The sequence below is a fragment of the Sinohyriopsis cumingii genome, chromosome 11 (assembly GCF_028554795.1).
Source record: "Sinohyriopsis cumingii isolate HCF-2022 chromosome 11, ASM2855479v2, whole genome shotgun sequence".
Taxonomy (NCBI): Eukaryota; Metazoa; Mollusca; class Bivalvia; order Unionida; family Unionidae; genus Sinohyriopsis; species Sinohyriopsis cumingii.
The window spans coordinates 75962513-75984256 of record NC_142971.1 but is presented as its reverse complement, the minus strand read 5'-3'; the positions used below and the strand labels follow the sequence as shown (position 1 = coordinate 75984256).

Sequence of the window (21744 nt, the reverse complement as noted above, 5' to 3'; positions counted from 1 at the left end):
TTCCTATTATGTTTCTATTATTGAAATTCAATGTTCTGCCAATCTGTTTCATACTTTTTTAAAGCTGACTTCATCGCAATTCAGGTGATAAATATACATATCATGATAACGGCGTCCATATATTTATTGGACACTATAAGATTCCACACTGCAAGAAATACATCAAAATTTATTTATAAGTAGTAGTGGAGGAAATTAGAAACATGGACAATGCACAGATGTAATAATGTGTTGCATACAGTTGTACAATATATTGCATATCCAATAGATCAACTCATCAAAGGGATGTAACGGTGGAAATCGTGAAGCATCTCAGTGTGATAAAATCTATAATTTTTTGTTCCAGATAACGACAACTATGGTAAGTTTTCTGTTCGCTGTTCTGTTTATGTCTGTATATATATATATATATATATATATATATATATATATATATATATATATATATATATATATATATATATATATATATAAGATAGATAGATATATAAATATTATGAGTGGGGTGGGAGGCGCGTGTGGCGAGTGCTTTTTTGTACATGAGTAAATAGATTATCCGATTATAACAAAGAAACTATCATCACTTTCATTGCTGAGATGTTTATTTATATTGTAATTGAAAACTGATTCACTATGACATCAATTTTTCATGGCACTCATTGAGTTAAACAACCGTTACCAGCAAAATGATAAAAGTGAACGAAGAATGATATGTAACCTAAGGAAGTAATTTGAATAATTAAAAAAATAGTAAGTGTAATAAAATATGATACATTTATATATGTATCACTCCACACACATACACACGCACACACACAAAGACACACACGAATATGTGTGTCTTTGTGTTTTTGTGTGGTTGGATATGTGTAATAATAATTATAATCGAAAAGGTTAGGGTTCATTTTTTTAATTACCTTAATGTTTATTTAATTGTAATTGAACAAATATTAATTTGACACAAACTTGTGATGACCTGCTTTAAAGCAAACAACTGATACCAGGAAAATAATATAGTTCCTAACATAAACGACGAACTTGATTGATAAATATATCACCAGACACACACGTGTACATATATATATATATATATATATATATATATATATATATATATATATATATATATATATATATATATATATATATATATATATATATATATATATATATATATATATATATATATATATATATATATATATACATGTATATATATATGTATATATATATATATATATATATATATATATATATATATATATATATATATATATATATATATATATATGTGTGTGTGTGTGTGTATGTGGGTGGGTGTGTGGGTGGGTGTGTGAGGGTGTGTGTGCGTATATGCTGGGGAGTGTGTGTAGTGATATATATATACTATAAAATGGTAGAGAGGTTTACTTTAACTGGGTAGAGCTTTCTGCTGTATATATTAGGGCCTCACTATCCTGCAAAAAATACAAATACAATCATTTGCACAGGAAAAAACAACACAAAAACAAATTTAACTCGAATTGCGGATTTATTAATTTTGTTACAGAACAAATGTTTATTGAGAAATTTCATGCTATCCAAGTGTTACACGCTTAATCAAATTTCTCATTATTGGTCGTTTACAAAGTTTCTTTTGAAACATAATTTTGTACCTCATGTGTTTGTTACTCCAATACTTATTGTCCTTTCAATTTCTATTGAATCATTTGATGTTAATTGATAATATAACCATTAAAAGCATTACCAATGACACTATCTTCTTTTCAAGCTTATGCGGGAATGTTTATTCTTAAATGATGTATAATACAATCTCATCATTTTCTCAAATTATGATATGTTAACCCGTGACTTCCAGGACGCGCGTCATTTGTATATTTCAAGGGCAATATTTTATATTTTCTGTTTTCTATCATAATGTGTGAAAGGTGCATCAAACGTTCCTCATTGTTTACATGCAATGAGCGGGATTTCATGTGCTTCTAAATTCGCGACCAGTTAGCTCCTTCACCGCACATGTAACATCAAACTGACCGCTCCTCCTGGAGATAATGCAATACGTCCATTTTTTTAACAATCCAAGTTCTGCATAATGTTAAATGGAAATTAATGGAAACAATTCGTTGAAGTAAATTTCACATAAGATATGGAAAGGTGCAAACATGCAATTTATATATAATGGCTGATAAAGGCATGACAGCTATACCTTTTGTTGATTTTCTCAAAACTCTATAAGTCATGGAAACTATGCGAACCTGAATATATCTCACACAATTAGCATACCTGGCAGGTATACATATCTTCTGCTAATATTTCTAATGTCTGACTAGCATCTTAGCAAACCAGCTTTAGTTACTTTGCTGCTGAATGCTTAAAATATAAATGTATTTTACTCAGTTGCCTATCCAAAGCAATGTCTTCTAATGCCTAGCACAAACTCTTTAGCATTTCTAGAATGAAAGTGCGTTCTAACCTATACTTTACTATTACACCTCAAACATGTTATCTTGCCCTATCGTAACAGATTATTTACCTTGGCCCTACAAAACAGTCGACACAAACGTTCTCCCTAGCATAACACAATGATCAAAATTATTGCCCGGCCCTAACGCTCAACGAAAATGTTACACTTGACCTTAGACAACATTATTAAGAAATAAATTTTGCAAGGCTCTAAAGAAACGTGGTATCAAATGTTTCACCTGGTTTCTTCAAAAAAGTTAAAAACCGTTTAGCTGATTCTGCAGAACGGTCTTGACCTGGATCTGTAAATCAAAGGTTTTAAATGCCGTCACATATCAGTGTTAACAAAAGTTTTACTTGGCTTTTCACAACACTGGTGACAAGAGTTTTATGAGGATCTGCACAACAATCGTTCAAAAGTCTTAACAAGACCAGACAATGATATAATATTGTACCATGTTATTACATTTTGCATCTATGCCCTGGATTTTAGAATAAAACTCCTACATTGTTTTGGTATGCATGTTATTTCTATGAATAGCAGCTATTTGATAACTAGGACAGCGCTCCCACGTCGAACGTCTTTATTTTACTAAGGAATTATTTATTACATGTCTGTGGAAATTGTCATCGAGATTGTTCCTACTCTCAATAACACTCAAGCACTTGGACAATTTTTTGCGTCAGCAATCTTATTCCTCACAATCATTATCCTAGCTCTTTATATATGTTATTGACCACGGAAGGAACGTTTCTTTTTGAAATTTTAACCAAAAATCTCGAACGATTCCAAATTTATTTACATTTCAATAGCTTCATATTTGTTTCAGTAATGTGATGCAATGTTGATAATACCATATTCTTATCGAAACGGTCTGCTCTGACATTGTGTGCCTTTTCTCTCCACAGTCAGAAGCGGAGAAGAAATGGTGTCTCCCTAAGGTTGGTTAGACCATTTATTACATTACAATAGTGTCTCCCTAAGGTGTGTTATACCATTTATTACATTACAATATGAACATCGACGTATAGTTGCCACTCTATGATTGTAAACACGTTAAATTAATACAAGAAAAAGCGAACACCAGTAAGTTTAGTAAAATGCAACAAATAAGATATTCCCCAAGGTTAGAAATTTAAATTATAAACGTGAACTTAGTGCATGACGAATTAAATCGCTAATAATCATAAAGATGCCAAGTCCAAATAAAATGAAGATTTCCGAACGAATTTCATGACTGAATGTGCTATTGTAATAATAGATTTCAATGGAATGTATTACAATAATACATTCAAGAATATTCTTAAAGAATTCACAATAACAAAAAAATAGCGATTTATTGGAAAACCTCAAGCAGAAGATTAAATGATTCCTCCCAGATTATATAACAGACGATGATTATATACTAAACTTAATGTAGGAAAGAAAATGGTGTGTTTACTACAAAGTATATAAAGACTTTCACCTAATTAATGAGACAACAAAATGCCTCAGATTCAATACATTTTAAATCAATATTTTAGACTAACTCGTAAACAAGAGGACGTCGGTATATATGCATGGTAGCCAATGGCTTGGTCAGAAGAGAACGTTGATCCGAAAATTCCAAGGGAAACAGCAACGTTCTCAAACCAATACAAAGACAAGAAAAGTTGTCATTATCTTAAAGCATAATATTTGATCTCGGACAAACGTTAGCTGTGTCAATTGTTTGTTTTACAAATGGCTAATTTAATCTACATTTATGGACACATGTCGAATAAACAATTTATATATAAATAACATTACGTATTAATCCCATAAAACAAGCCATTTATTTTGATAAGGAGAGACCTTCCAATGTATAAAACAGAAATAAGCATACATCATGTGAGATTAGAGAAGAATTATTGTAGTATAAGGGCTTGAATTTGTTACATAGGAGGATAGATAGGTGAGGAGCCATGTTTGTAAACATGCAAGCTCAAATGTAGCCCATATATATTACATTTATGACAGTAGATAATTCCTTGATTATGCTCATAAGTGCTTTAAATAACAAGATTGTATTTCGTTCTCAGTCTCCGCAGGTGAATCGGAACCAAATGCTGGCTGTAAGTAAACTGTTCATTTGAAACTCACTCTGGACTATCAGTAAATAGTAAATATAGTCCAAATGTAATTGCAATGAATATGTCAAACAAAGATTATTAACCCAGCAACAACTGATAATAATACTGTTTCAGCTGATGTTAATATAAATGTTTCGAACGGTTGCTGGTTCGAATCCTGCTATCGTACCTTCCTTGGTCAGATACTTTGGTGAGTACTTGAACAAAGAACTTAACTCCAATTGCCTCAGCACTAAATAACATAATTGGTACCATAAATCACCAAGTCAAATTAATATTACTACTGCTGCTACCATAAATAATACAATTACCATTGTTACTGCAACTAATAATACTACTACATTTACTACTAATACTACTACTACTACTAATAATAATAATAATGGTGCTAGTTAAAGTTTGGTTGATATAAGCTATGTGCATCAATCGCTTTATTATACAGGTCTTTCATTTTATGTTTCATGACTGTTGCGAAAGGGAAGTATGCGACGTAGAGCATACAATTTGCAAATATTCAACTTAGAAAACATAAACCACATAACGATCTGTTTTGTAAATACTGCACAACCATTGGAGGCCATATAGTGTCTGCCCGTGACATCAAAATGATTTTCATAAATAGGCGTCTATAAAACAAGAGGATTTACGATTTAAGGAAAATTTACTAATATACATCTTTAAAGTAAATTTAATGATCCTTTATAAATTACCCAACATTATGCGAAAAGATAAATATGTCACTGACCTATCATGTCCATAAAGGTGAGACTTAGAAATATATTGCCGTATGATGTATTCTACTTTAACACAAATTAATGGTTTTTCCGGCAGTTCTGAATTAAAAGTCAGGATAAGTCTCATGTGATTTCTAGGGAAACCTATTTAATCTTTGCAGCGACATCGTAACGTATAATCAGTTTTCAAAATTTCAAATGTATATCATTTTTGGTTACTTGAAAAAAAATTAATTTTATATCCAATATAATGCCGAGTTTTGTGTATCACGACTTTTAAGGGTTCGATGTGAATATTTTAGCAAGATATAGTTATCCAGCAGTTTTGAGACAGAGTGAATCATTTTGCTTGCTTCAACAAAATGTATTGATTATTATTATCCCTCATTCGCTAGAAGCAAGAATTTCATAACAATGAATGTATTACCGAAATGAAACCATCGGGTAAAAGACTTAAATAGCGATTGATGTCGATCACAGTATATATGTATGAATGCAGGTATGTATGTGTGTGTATGCATGTATGTATATTTGGTTTTTCTATGTATGAATCTTTGTATGCATGGATGTGTGCAAGCAGAAACCTTTACCTAAATGTATATTTATAATCATTTTATTTTGCTATTAGCTATCGCATTGAAATTTGCGTCTATATATTTTGCTTTAAGAATGTAAATACTATCTTATTTTGTCAAGCATGTCATTTATATTAATAACAACTGATAATCACCCCATATATATATATAACTTCAGTTGTGTTCCATTAAAAGTTGAAATTGTTAATTTACAAGACTTTATTACTTCCTTCCCTCAGAATGTTGGTTGCGATTATCTTCACCTAACATAAAGGCGGGAGTTTCGAAAAGCAAACCTGAACTTAAACTTGACATACTTTGTAAGGCCTGCATTCGTGTCTACATATATATTATGATATATATTTGGAACTATCATAGCAGGAACATCTTTGTAAATGTTAACCAGATACCCGTGCGATTTCAAATTTTATGAGCGTTTGGAATAATATTTCATGTTTCACTAATATATCCCTAATAGTGAAAGGCCAAATTATATATGACTCAAACAGACTTGGATATTTTTTTACTATTAATCTGAAATCGGCTTTTCACCAGATACTTATACATTTGTCACATGCTTTTATTTCTTACGCTAAGGATGCTCTAACTCGAGATTTTGTGTTTGTTATTTCAACAGGCTGAAGCGGCGAAAAAATGGTTTCTCACTGAGGTAGATAAAGACTTTTTATATTATTACCAGATGACCCTCAATATATTGTTACCATGTTAAGTTAGTAACAGGAAAATGCAAAAACCAATAAGTTTAGTAAACATCAACAAATAAAGCATTTCCATATAATGTACAGTGAACACTAAACGGCAATTAGCGTTTTATGAATTAAATCCCTAATAATCATAAACGTGTTGTTCCAAGTCAAAACAAAATAAAGTAGTCCGAACGAATTTAAGGATTAAACAGTATTACTACATCAACCGTCTTGAATGGCTCTATCACAATGATAAAATTAAGAATACCCTTGAATGAATTTACAATAATCTCCAAACAATGATTTACTTAAAAACCTTAATTAGAAGATGAAATGTTTCCTCTCACATTATATCGGAACAACGATTATAGAGACTGCACATGATGATACAGTCACCTACTTTTTAAGACAACAAGAGTAAACATTTAGTTAATTTCCATTCGAAATTTCTAACACATTCGTAAAGAACATCGGGTATATTTATACACATGTAAGCACACAACCTGCCCCAAAAACAAGTTGATCATAAAATTCAAGTGAAAACAAAAACAATGTATTTAACCCTATCCAAAAAACATGGCTACAAATTATTTTCTTCAAGAATAATCTACAATCATACTTTTTTGCTGTGTTGTATATTGTTTATAAATGACGCTTTCGATGAACAAACATGGGCACAATTTGAATAAACAATTTAGAAATACATAAACGTATATTTCAATCCACTGATGGAAGCCATCCATTCAGGAATTATCCAATATATCAATATAGACAGTTCTATACTGAACACACACACACACACACACACACACACACACACACACACATATATATATATATATATATATATATATATATATATATATATATATATATATATATATATATATTCTTTAAACACTAGCTTTTATTTTGTAATAAATTCACAAATTGATCGAATGAGATTTTACCTATATTTGTTTTCTCTCTTAAATGTAGATATAAGTTATGGATGAAACCATTTACAAAACGTAAATGTATGAAACAGGTCCTCAGCTCGCTACACATAAATAGGTCACATGATCACATGTAGAAGATACATATATTATTTGTAAACCAGCAGGACATTATAGAAGGATAGATAGGAGACGTGTTATAATATATTACGATTATGATAGTAAATAATTTCTTTATTTCGATCATACAGTCTTAAAATAACACGAACGCATCTTTTGCAGGCATGGCGGGTGATTCAAGGGCAAAGTCTGGTTGTAAGTAAACAGTTCATTTGAAATTCAATCTAAAGTGTCAGTAAATAGCTCATAATGGACCAGACATGTAATTGCATTTCAAATGAAGTTATTCTTTTTCAGGATCATCAAGGACGGTTAAAGATGACCAATATTCCGTTGTCAGATATTATTCTGCGAGTTCCAGACGCGACCGAAGATAACATAGTGATGTTTACTAAAAACCGGTTAAAATTAAAAACTCGGAAGAATGACTTCTAACAATCATATTAGAAATTAGTTTACGTATTAGAAAAAACTGGAGATATTATGAATGGAAAGCTCAACATGAGCACAAATACAATTATCAATGTGAGAGAACCTAACTCAGACGATCACGTGGCAACAAAAACACTTGGACCGAAGCAACGCCATGGTCAAAGCTGAGATTAGTAAATAAGTTGCTAATGCCGGTGATGCAATGACTAGCGATGTCAACATGAGCGGAAACAGCATTTTAATTTGAGAAAACCGAAATCAAACATTGACGCTGCAGCGAATAAATACGTGGAAAACAGCAACATCCCGATTACGACCTCTTTAATGAAAATAAATGACGAGCTGACCAAATTCAGATCTGAATATAATCTTCACAATATAACCATGGATACTTTGCTTGGAAATCCAACGGTTGTGGCAATTAAGCTCGCTGAAATATGCTCACAACTTCTTGATACAGTCAACGTTAAAACAACACTCGAATAATAACACAGCAACAAATACCTCTTCCATTACTACTAGTATCGGTTTTATAACTACAGTACTAATTCTTCGAAAGAATACACATTCGAATTCTCATATCGCACCATCCCAGATCGAATTTGTGTGTCCTTGGGCAAGGCAATTAACTCAGTTTGCCTCATCACTAAATAACCTACTTGGTTACCAAATCAAACTACTGTTGCTACGACTGCTACAACGAGTACTACTTGTACTACCAATTCATCTAATGTTACTACTACTTCTACATAAACTACATAAAGTACTATTACGATTACTACTACTAATGATAATAATAATGCAAATAATAATAATAGCGCTAATTAAATTTAAATGTTTGAGATAAACTGTGTAGCAACTTCTTTTGCGAATAGAAGAACGCTTAACATGCAAAGTAAAAGCATACAGTTGGTACATATTCAACTTAGAAACCAAAGTCCAATATGTTTTATAAATACTGGACAACACTCAGTGACTTTTCAGCTTCAACTCGTGAAATTACGGTCATTATAATGCATGTATGCATGTATGTATGTATGTATGTATAATTGTATAAACGTATGAATTTATCGATGCATATATGTGTAGAAGGAGATACATATTTAGAGAAATGTGCATTTTTCATCATTTTACTTTTCTTACTTGCTAAGTTTGTTTCTTTAGAAGAGCTAGTATCTATACAGCAAAATACAAATATATATATATATATATATATATATATATATATATATATATATATATATATATATATATATATATATATATATATATATATATTCCCGTTTATAGGTTGGAATAGATTTCACAATTGATGTAAGTACAATTAAATATAATACTAAATGAGATAATAAACTAAGAAAAAGGCCGGAAAGTAGTGATTTCTTGTATTATTTAATTTTTGTATATTGTTATAGTAAAATAATATCAACATGTATCCGATGTAATCTACAATTATCATAACTTCTACCAAGTGCAATATCTATTAATAACTTGTTCAAGAGAAGACATAAATAAAACCAACATTTCGCTGTTCTATCTTTATCAGTCTACCCATCCGTCTAATACCTCTTCCAATATATCGATAGCTAGCACTCGAAACTCCAGCTAATGTCTGTGAATGGCAATGCAAGTATGAAGATGTACATTGCGTCGAAGGTTGCTGTTTCATTTATTTTTCTAGAGAGGATTTCCTATTAATAAATATTTTTGTTCTGTCGAAGGTATGGAAGGAGCTAAAGGTCGAGTTGGTTCCTTACCTGAAAGATATGGTAAGCGTGTCTCTGTTTTATAGCAGGGTATATAACAAATATGCTTTGATAAATCAATCACAGTGTAGGTTAAAACCTATATATAACCAAATGTAGTGTGAAATATTGTTCACTTGGTGAAACCTTTGTCAAAATTCTTGATAGCGAAACTGTAATCTTTCATTTAATCATTTGCCATTTTACTTGCCTTAGAATAAAGACGAAAGGCAAAGAAAACTTATGTAACTCAATATTACAACCTTACATTTGTTAAGTTTAATGCATATGTCAGGTAATGGGTCAACTTCATGAAATACAGCCCCTCTATTATTGCTGATCTCACTTTGTTTTAGGGAAATTCATAATACAATACAGGAAATTACGCAACTAAAATTAAATATATTGCAAAGTTTAGTTTATTAATAATTTGTTTTAATTTGTAGGCATACTTAGTAACATTTATTCGGAAATCTAAATTAGTGTGTATATATAATATAACGATTGCCACCTTTAAAGATAATGCGACAGATAAAGAAGAGGTTCGGACAACCAATCGCTGAGAATCCAAAAGGGGTGAGTACTGACTTTATATGTATTTTAAATGAAATGTAACAATTTCCCAGAATATTTTCCTGGACAAACGAATGCACATTATTAACGAATATCGATCATTTACAACACTTACTGATCGGCATATATGTTGCAACCATGCACTTAAAACGATTGCATGTTTCTAATTTCGTGTACCCTTTTTACTGCCACAAGATTATATATACATACATATAGTCGGTATTTGGGCGAAAATATAATGCTGACATCGAATTTGCATATTCCACATTGGATATTATATTAAATTTGTGTATTTCAGATTAACATTTCTTTTTACAAAACACAGAGGCATCAGTTGTATAAGATATTTATTGAATATGGGAAAGCCTTTGACATTGTCGTTGTTTTTCTGTATTATACAGGCCCATGATATCAGAGCAATGAGCAATGGAGTTTGTAATGGAGTTTATAACACGGCTTTTATGGATTAAGCCTTAGGGTGGACTTTATTCTCCCTAAGTTATAATGATCGTGATTACATTGATATTTTCTGTTTATACCTCTTGCTTTCTGCTTTGCTGTAGATAAACGTGGAAAAAGAAATGGAAAGGTTTTGTACGGCAAGTGCTCAGGATATGAGTAAGGATGCAGAAAATATCGGATGGCCAGAAGATGGAATGGAAGAATTGGAGGTAAACTGGTGCTATCAGTAATTTAGTAACTCAGAGTCGGAATATATCATAATTTTTTTTCGTTTTGAATCCGAAATCCAGAAAAGACATGAAATGAGGAACGAAACTATGATATTAGTTAGGAACATGCATATTTCCATCCTCGACAATACGTTATTTCAGTATGAAGAAAGAACATTTATTGTGATGACACAGACGCTGATATAATAATAATAGTAATAATAATAATAATAATAACTACATAAATATATCAATAATAAGACTAATAATAACTATACAAATAGTAGCATCAATATTAATAATAATAACCATACTAAGATTTTTAAAATTAACACCAATCATAATACCAGCAACATCAATAATAATAAAAATAGTAATAATAATAATAATATAATAATAACAAATATTAGTGAATACAATGCTTCGAAACTTAAAATAAAATTTATAATGATATTATTAAAGTTGATATATACAGTTCAAATAGCATTATTAATCGTAAATAATTATATATATATATATATATATATATATATATATATATATATATATATATATATACACATACAAATACAGAGAGAGATAGAAGAAAAATAAAAATAAAGCAATTTGTATTTATCTTTAATAATTTTCTTTTACGAGAGATAACCTTCATCTGAAACGTTATGCTGCTCTGTGCTTAACATTATTGCCTTATTGGTTTTCAGAAATTGAAGAAAATGATGAACCAGGTACTTCTTTCTCTATGTTTCTCTCCCTGTAACTCTCATTCTGTATCTCTGTCTCTTACTTTCTTTCATATATATATATATATATATATATATATATATATATATATATATATATATATATATGTTTGTCGTTTACTTTGTATATGTCTGTCTATCTATCTTCTTCGGAATAATCTTTGTCGTATTTGGTACTTCAATAAATCTGGTACTTGGCTATTATAAAGACATACTCGATAATTCTATTAAACAAATAAATATGTTATATTTGTATTAACTATATTTAATATTGCATTTACATTTTTTATATTTCTTTGTTCCTAGTTATTCAGTTATACAGACGGTGAGTTAGGAAGAACCTTTCTCATTTTTGTAGTGGATATGTATATTTATTTGTTTCATGATACCATTCCTATTAAACAGTTAATCAGAATGGTAGTTTATTTATTTATTTCATACACATGTTTTAAAATAAAGCGATTTTTTTTCAGAAGTTGAAAGAAATAAAGAATATCATGGTACGTATGATCACCATATTTCCATTGTTGTATGTGGATAATGTATCCTGAACATACGTTAATAATGATGTCGTACTCAATTTCATAAATTGCCACAGTTCATGGTATTATGAAATGTGTAGACAATCCGTCGCCATTTAAACGACTCAACACATGGCACATATATTCTCTGGCAATGCATGTCACATTCACATTCATTCACTTTCAGCATATACATTGTTGAAACATTACTTCATGAATGATTTAGGGCTAAAATTGCGTCAAAGGACTTCAAAAGGTATTTTCAAAAGTGCACGCTCTGTTCCGGCGACTAATTGCAAGAGCGTGTGTTAAATCTTCTTACCATATTTCCAGATTTATTCTAATCACAATTATAATCATATCGAGAGATTAGTTTTTAACACAGCAAAATATACGAGTATGAAAATAGCCTTCAACTTATGACATAAATTGTAGCGACATTAATAGCGTGTTGTTGTTCAAATTTAAATGAAGAATAATGCATAAACACAAAAATAAACATTCAAGCCAGACTTTCAAGTCTCTGGTGCAGCACAAGATCCAACTGGAAAATACATCAAGCACATTCGAGCAAAATTCTACTCATTATCTCAGATAGCATTATAACAGAAGCAGTAACTTATTTCATGAATTATTTCCTGCGAAAACATCTGGAAAATAAAGGAAAGAAGCCAATTCGTCCATTCATGAGAAATTGTCATATGGTGAATATTTCCATTAAGCACCATTCGTACATAATATGGTTTGGTTGGATTTATTTGTTTTAGTTGACAGCTGGCGAGATTATTTGGCTTCTGTTCTATACTATGTGTTCAATACTCCATTTAATAGTTTATTTAAACATACAACAGGCAACATCCGGGATATTATTATATACAGTTAATTATGAAGACGTCTTGATAAATATCTCCCTCTCAAGTTTGAAGAAAACAGATGATTGCGTTTCTGCTTCGGATGGTAAGACCATATAAACCATATAACTCGCCATTTAAAGAAATAATTGTGTTACATTTCAACTTCCTTTTGTCGTAAATGGAAACACCTTCCTCCATACACGAGACCCTGACATCTACAATTTTTTGTATAGCACAGCATTGTGTTACTATGGACAATACCATACTTATGGTTTTTCGAAACATTTCAGCGAAAAATAATTATATCAAGAACATGTTAAGAGATCACTTCACTTTGACATTAATTATATTGCTATTGCAAGAGAAATCAACTATTTAAATATAAAATATTACTGTAACTTATAGTTGTATAACTCTTTTTAATCCATCTTAAATTGAAAGCCAGTTTTAACGGCTCAATATCATATTAAATGCGTTGTTGTCGTTTTCTTTGCAGAACGATGCTTGATATGACACGGATCAAAATTTATGCTGCTTGAAATGAACTTAAATATATTTGCTCTTGCTAACAGACTTTATATCCTGAATCAAATTTGCATGTTGTTCTCTTAATTCTTTCAATAAAATTTACAAATTTACTTGCAAGTAGTTTTGAATGGTTCTCAATTCTAATCTTTGCCCTATATTTTGGCATTACATTTAAGACTATTGGCTGCAAATCCTTAACACTAATATTGGTATAGTGATAAAAAAAAAACACATACGGCGTTCAAAATGAATGCATATATTTCACGCATCAAACAACATAAGTTAATGCATATTCATAAACATTGAATATGCCTTCATGTAGTGAAGGTCTGATCAGGAAACCATTCAAATTGAATGATCATTTTATTCATTTATCAACAGCGCCTATACAGTATAGGTTCAAGGTCTCATTTATTCATAAGATCTTATCACCATGGTAAACAAATGCGATGATTAAAAAGTATAAAAATAAATTACTACCGGAAGAGAACATGTTGCCGTCTATGTTCAAATACATTCACTACAATCACATATTTTGTTTAGTCTATTGGTGTAACTGTACGCATGTCAAGAGATGCGGAACTCAAAGTATAAATCAGTCTAAGTAAGCAATAGATCTTTATTTTCATTTATAATTTTAATTTCTCTACATGCATAATGTGCTGCTGCTGATTTTAAAAATACGCATTGTACGTGTAGTACTGTGTAGTACTGTGTAGTAAGTGTAGTACTGTGTAGTACTGTGTAATACTGTGTAATACTGTGTTGTACTGTGTAGTACTGTGTAGTACGTGTAGTACTGTGTAGTACGTGTAGTACTGTGTAGTACTGTGTAGTACGTGTAGTAATGTGTAGTACTGTATAGTACGTGTAGTACTGTGTAGTACCTGTAGTACTGTGTAGTATGTGTAGTACGTTTAGTACTGTGTAGTACGTGTAGCACTATGCAGTACGTGTAGTACTGGAGGTTTTGATATAAAATTTATAACTTTGTAGATTGAAGGAAAACACCATTTGGTACAAGTAAGGGAACCAACTAAAATTTTTTCCAAGTTTTATATGTTAATATGATTAAAGGAGTTAGCAAAGCATACATATGGTCATTCCGTCGCCTTTCGACGTCCGTAATTAGCTAAACGCCATGCGTCCGTCGAATACATATTTTAAGGACACTTTATTATTATATATATTTGTGATCATACAATTATAAACATCTATGACAATTTCATTCGCGAGTAAGATAATGTTGGGTGTTGGGGTCAGGTTTGTTGCGTGTTTAATTGTAACTCTTTACATTTAAATGTAAATTTTGGAGACCAGAACAATGTAAACTGCTAAACACTCACGGGATCATTTGATATTACACCCGCGACGTGGAACATCGTCGCAAATAAATTAAAATTACTTTTTATTTTGAGTGATACAGCTGTATCAATATAACAGGGTTGGATTTCGGATTTACAACAGTACACTTTTGTTGGTGATACAAATACAGAATGTAATGATCAATGACTTGAATGAGAACAGATTAATGATTGATACGTGCGTGTAAAAGATCCAAATATTGGACAAAGTAACATAATCCGCACGAACCTAATAATACAACAATTGAAAATACAAAAAACGACCTTACACAGAATAAGGACAAAGTGAATGATTCAAAGAAATTTCACACGACGAAAGACATGATGCGTCTTACTCAAATAGTAAAAATGAATTCACTCAAATAAAGAAAACAGGTATTTACTCCAACAGTAAAATGTTGAATACAAAAGGTACAGATATCATGCTAAATATCTTACAATCCCAAAACACTGGGTATTTCAAAACCTCAAAATCAGCCCACGGCTAAAAGATTACATGCATGGAGTTACACGCTCCGTCACCAGACCAAGTGGGTACCAGTCACACTGGTCAATCAAGCAGTCAGGCTTCCAGGTAGTCACCGACCACCATTCTAGTCCTTGATCAATCAAGCAATCAGCACCCATCAATCGGTATGGTAATGCCCGGTCACCAGCTACTCGACCAGCACCACTTTTCACTCGGCTCTACGGTCGCTGTTGTCCCGCCTTATAGCTGATATGGTCAACGTCCACGGTTACCTCTACAGCTGGTACCACGTCGACTCCGATCAGCTCTACAGCTGGTACCACGTCCACTCCGATCAGCTGAAAATGTATATAAATCCGTGTGCTATGCATGACACGGGCATATACGATAAAACGTAAGTACGTTATATACGGTAAGCTATAGAGATTATATTATCGGAACAATAATTATAAAATAATAAACAGGTTCAGAAGTGAACCTACCCGTGCTCAATAAGAATCCTACCGTACTAAACGTTTCTTAACAAAATACAACTTTATATTGTTCACATAAATCTCTTGCTAGATCACAAACAAGAATATATTTGCATTATACTAGGTAAATAGAAGCTACATAGACATTATATAAAATTAAACGTGGTTGTACAATATTTATAACATTTACACAAGAAATACATAAATAAAACAAATACATCTACAGCTGACGATGTGCAAGTCCTTTACGTTGGCTAGTCACTGACAAGATGTTCCGTAATGGGAAGATGTAGTCTTTCAGCGAGGCATTTACACGCAGACGATGCAGCGTTAGTGCGCTGGAAGGGTACATTTTCCCATTGAAAGCAATTCGCACGTGCGACATAGGATGAACCGAATTCAATGTTTCGAAATATTGTACAATGTACACAAATCATCCTCGAGTGTCGTTATAAATAAAAAACGAAACGCGAGTACATATATGTAATAAATAAAGGGATTTATAAAATTCCGTGACAACAACTATTATTATATGTTAGGTTCGCTACATTGTTTGTTCGTTTACATTTTATGTGAACTGTTGAATTAGTTACTAAAGCACTATCTATATATTTGTTAGGGTCTGATATGCTAAGCGAACAAATTCACTGGTTTCCTTTTTTCCTACGGGTATGATATGTTAATCGAATAAAGGCAATGAATGTCTTTAGTCTGCGTTATTAAATATATTCACACTGAGTGTCTGGCGGTTGTTCGCATCTGGTTTTGGTTCTGTTGATTATCATCGAGTCAGAAAAATGCAGCAAAGAGTGTGTTAATCATGAATCACTTGCTAATTTTCTGTCGCATCTCAGCATGACCTTAAATACAACCAAAATTTACGATACGTTCAAACGTTATATATATATATATATATATATATATATATATATATATATATATATATATAAACACTTGCGTTTTGCAAAGAGTGTATTAAGGTACCCCTTAGTGCGTGTATAATCATCTAAAGCTTCAGTCTCTTAAATTGATGGAACGAAATTCACATTCCGTTACATGCAACCTAGGAGATGGTATAGGTATATAATATTTCTCCATATAAAAATGTATTTATAGTTTACCACATAGCTACCCATGTCGAAATAAGAGGGGAAGAAACAAACGAAGCTGTTCTTACACTATACTAGTTATTTTAATCTTCCTATGCCGTGAACGATGATTAGTTGTTTGCTTTTTTCTCTGATTTGACTATTCATCAATGACAGCAGTTCTGGGTGTATGCAATAATTTCTGACAAATTAGTAGAAAGAAAACCACATATTTCCCTTCTAAAATTTAACTTCAGGTGACTAATTCAAGTGGTTCAATATCTGAACTGCCTCTTCAGTTCCATGCTAAATATGTTATCCTGACAACACGTCAACCACTGAAAACATTCATCGACGTAAATTAAATGTTCAAGACTTGTTCCCCGTTAATGATTGTAATACCATTACTGGTCATTCAATAACCAAATTAACTCACCGCTTCTCCATTGCTTCGAATCTGATTAATAAGGATATAAGTTGTGGTATGTTAGTATATCAGACATTGAAATATGTTACATTCAGTCTTGGTGTTTGGCTATTTTTTTAATTATAGATTACAACAATAACCAATTATTGGAAAAATCAATAGAAACTTCGCTGTGTAACATACCGGAAGCATTGCTTTAAATCCCTATCCAGATACATATAAAACAACAAATAAGCTTTGCGCAAACGGTTGTTATTAAAAGAAAGCTGAAGGCCTTAAAGGGGAACAAGTTTCGAGTGTCTGCATTAAAGCTGATATATGTAAGCAGCATAGAAACGTACCGGCGAGATACGAAACAATAACACAGAATTGATTACGTACCAGATTGCAGACCTCGCGATCTTTATTTACCTTTCTCATTTCTAGAAGGGAAGATGATATCAATAAAAATGTTGTCAATAAAAATGTTTATCAATGGCAGCAATGAATGCATGTGGCCACGACAGTTCTGTGTATTTTTAGTAAGAACTAACTGTTAAACATCACAGCACCCGCTTTCAAACCTGGTCTAGATTTGTTTTTCTTTGGCGAGAAAATTGCACTGTTTCTTCTGCGTTGAAGACAACATCTTCATGTCTTCAGAATTTTAATGGTAATATGAAATAAGGCATTCGTGCAGTGTCAAATAAAACGCATAGTTACAAGATTTAGTCAAGCAACTTATCGGATAGCGGCGCCTGACATGGGCCACAAAGTTATACTGACATCACTCACATCTAACAGTCTGTAAGGAAGTATTTTGTTATCGTGTCAAGAATGTGAATGTCAACTATATATATACATCATGCTCTAAATACAACCAAACGACATATATAGATATCTAAAACGGCAGCACATTGCCATTGATAACAACACCAATCGACCATTAATTTGAACCTTGTATATCTCGAATTGTTATCCGAAACAAGTGTATCATTTCATAGGCTGCATAAATAAACTACACCGAAAAATAAAAATAAACGATCGTTATGGCATAGTTTAGAATGACAGAATTTAATGAACCTCAAGCTAGCCTAATGGTAAACATACACTCATTATCAAAAAAGCAAAGGAAAATCATTTGTTTCAACTGATTTAAATGTCTTTCTGATTTAACTTAGCTTTTTCTGCAACTCGAAACACGTGGTTGATGCTCATGGAAAGGAACTACCAGGAAGACAATATTTCACTACATTGAAAGCAGCGATCAGGAACCAACATCCAGTATATGTAGACTCTAACATTTAGAATAGAATTGCTCAAGAATGATGATCTTTTACACATGTACAGAATTGGAACCCATTACACAATGAATTCAAATGCTTTTTCAGAAAAGACGTAGTTGATTATGCATGATAAATTCATATCATCGCACCGATAAATAATTACCAGGGCATGGAGAATTCCGATTTATGCACAGAAAAATAAATCATAACTCAAGGATGATTATTTAAATTAATTGGACAGAAAGGTTAATAATTGTTCAAGCACGATGAATTCAAAACCTTGCATCGAAAACATGTTTATTATTTCAGCAAGAGAAATTAAAACCATTTTGCAGATGAATGGCAGCTGGTTATCTCCTATTATCTCCTATTTTAATTTTTGTGAACAAATAAACAATCAGTATATTGTTTGAATATACGCACAGTATGACCTAGATTTAGTCTGCTGGCCTCAATTGTTCTATTTCTGAAACTAACCATGCCCTGATGCGGTGTCCCTTTGGATGAGTTGGAAGGGACTTATGGACATGTTGAGGTGTTTATCCTATAAACCTGTTTAAATATATATAGCAGTCTTTAGCAAAGAGGTTCAAGAAATAATATAAAATTGAGTTCAGTTTAAACACAAAGACGTCCATTTATACAAATTTGGTTTGTATAATTAACACAATATCAATGGAACTAGGAGACGGACAAATTATTGCAATTCTCACTGAATAGTATGCACCAGTACAAAACCGAGTTGCAAATGTATACACTACTTTAGTTCAAATAAGCTCTGAAATATTAGTAATAATATCACCAGATCCTAATCATCAATCAAATAATAAATACCATGTACATTTGGAATGCTTAGTTGTGGCGGCAATGCAATTAAAAGAATTTCCATAATTGTCAGATGTATATTTGCAGGCATGCAACACTGTAGGATTATGATCAAGTCATATTGTTTCTGGGTCACCCATACGCTTAGTATTTAATACAAGAGTCCATACTGGTTCAGATGAATATATGACCAGTTCTTCCGTTTTACAAAATGATTTCTGATATTCTTCAGGAATACCATTATTTTCAAATTACATGTTGTTGTACATATACGGAATACCTGCTTGGCACCATTTTCATGTATCAAAATGTATACATTATGAGAAGTCTCTATCGTTATTATTTTCATAAAAGATCTACAAGGTATCGTCCGAAGTGAAGACCCCATATTTATATTCCCATCCTCTAGTATGACTAGTAAATAAAACGTTATTTGCAAGATATGACTTTCCATTCAGAATGAGTAGTGATAACAAAACATGAAGACGAGTGATGTGGCGTCACGCTGTATGTCATTGTCAGCATGTACATCATCAGAAGTCGTCTGGAGAATGCCCGACGTCTGTAAGTATTTCTGTTCAAGAAGAGTGGTCATAACAAAATCGTTACCACGGCAACCACGTTGGCGTTGTTGAACATCAGATCTGCACAATTTCTATAGGACCAACTAAACATTATGAGACATTTTATTATGTGAAATCTCCATGCTGAGATGACAATCCATTCAGGGGAAGGTGTGATGATACTTTCCAGATAGATGCCATGTAGGCTATAATTGACATATATTCGACACAATTTGTATTTAAGAAAAACTAAACATTACATGAAGCTTTGTAACGAAACCTCTATGTTTATATGACCACCCATTTATGAACAATAACAAGAATTTCAGGTTTTTTTATGGTATGGGGAGTATTGGACATCAGCTCAGCATCTAAAGATGTCTTTTAGTGAAATCCCAGGTAATAATGACCACCTATTTATTATGAGGTACGATAACAAACTTGTGCTAATGGACGGACAAAATCTTATGTTGATGGGCAAGCGACGGACACCATCCCATCCCATAACCTGTTCTGGTGAACGATCAGTAGATATAAGGAACATTTTTATAACTGGAACAACTGTTTTCTTAAAGACCACGACATATCGCATGGAAGATATTTGGGTTTCTTTTTATTTCCAAGGATAGGGAAGGTTACATGAGTATGTACTGTCCAGCAATGGTTATCTGCTATTTGTGGCATTGATCATAAGGGGGTGGGGGTGGGAGGAGAGACGGTAACAGTGAGGGAGACTAAATTACTGTTATAAAGTATGTAAATTATCCCATGCATGATCAGGGTTGTATTGCAAGATAACATGTACCGATATGAGTAAACACTCGAACAGATCAGTAGTGTTGATAGCTTGCCTGTACGCATATTGGTAAGACACACTTAGACAACTTTAAATTGTAAAACGTCTACCAACTTTTAGGATCCAGCTATTTAAACAAAATACGAATAACACAATAATACAGTATTTTATATATACATGCCAACCCTGAACATGACTCTTCATTCTAGCATATCAGCTCAAGATAGTATTCTGTCTATCTTATACAATTAGTGTTCCAGACGAAAAATAAATACCGTAAGTGTATTTAAAATTCATTAAAACATTTTGTAACATGTTCAGGTTATTGCCGTGTGAATTTGCCAAATGATATATAATAACAACAGCTAGCTGTCAGACCATAGGACCTGAATGTGCGACAAGATTTCAAGTGCATATTTTAAACCTACAGTAGGAAGGAAGTCACAAGAATCGCCCACTTCAATAAATGCGACACCACTTACAGTGTAGTACCACTTTGTTTTACCCTCTAGTGTGCTGTATAACGTTGATAAATAGATTCATGTTAATAAGTGATTATGTACACTTTCTTTGCATTGTCGATGGTCACAGAGTCACTTGATTGATGAAACAATTGTAACTGCTTAAGGAGGCTCGTATTTTGTTAATTTTTCCCCCGTTTTGTCTCTCTCTTGTTTTTAATTATTCAAAAATACATTCGTCTCACAACTGTTAATGTTAACTTTACTTTGCCCCCAGTGGCGATCTTCAAAGAACGAATG

General features: G+C 32.1%; 1 protein-coding gene across 1 annotated transcript; it reads left to right on the top strand.

Moving 5' to 3' along the window:
- Window positions 1-310: 310 nt before the first annotated feature.
- Window positions 311-13823, top strand: LOC149788777 (uncharacterized). The gene is made up of 11 exons (XM_089975780.1): window positions 311-361; window positions 3373-3405; window positions 4525-4557; window positions 6522-6554; window positions 7809-7841; window positions 9800-9847; window positions 10343-10399; window positions 10960-11067; window positions 11772-11795; window positions 12284-12310; window positions 13682-13823. Exons 1-11 carry the CDS (start codon window positions 359-361, stop codon window positions 13691-13693), a joined length of 411 nt encoding a protein of 136 aa, XP_089831906.1. The 5' UTR covers window positions 311-358; the 3' UTR covers window positions 13694-13823.
- Window positions 13824-21744: the final 7921 nt, after the last annotated feature.

Coding starts and splice junctions, on each gene's coding strand:
- LOC149788777 (XM_089975780.1), top strand. Junction 7,842..9,799: donor TTCAAGGGCAAAGTCTGGTT/GTAAGTAAACAG, acceptor GTTCTGTCGAAG/GTATGGAAGGAGCTAAAGGT. Junction 9,848..10,342: donor TTCCTTACCTGAAAGATATG/GTAAGCGTGTCT, acceptor CCACCTTTAAAG/ATAATGCGACAGATAAAGAA.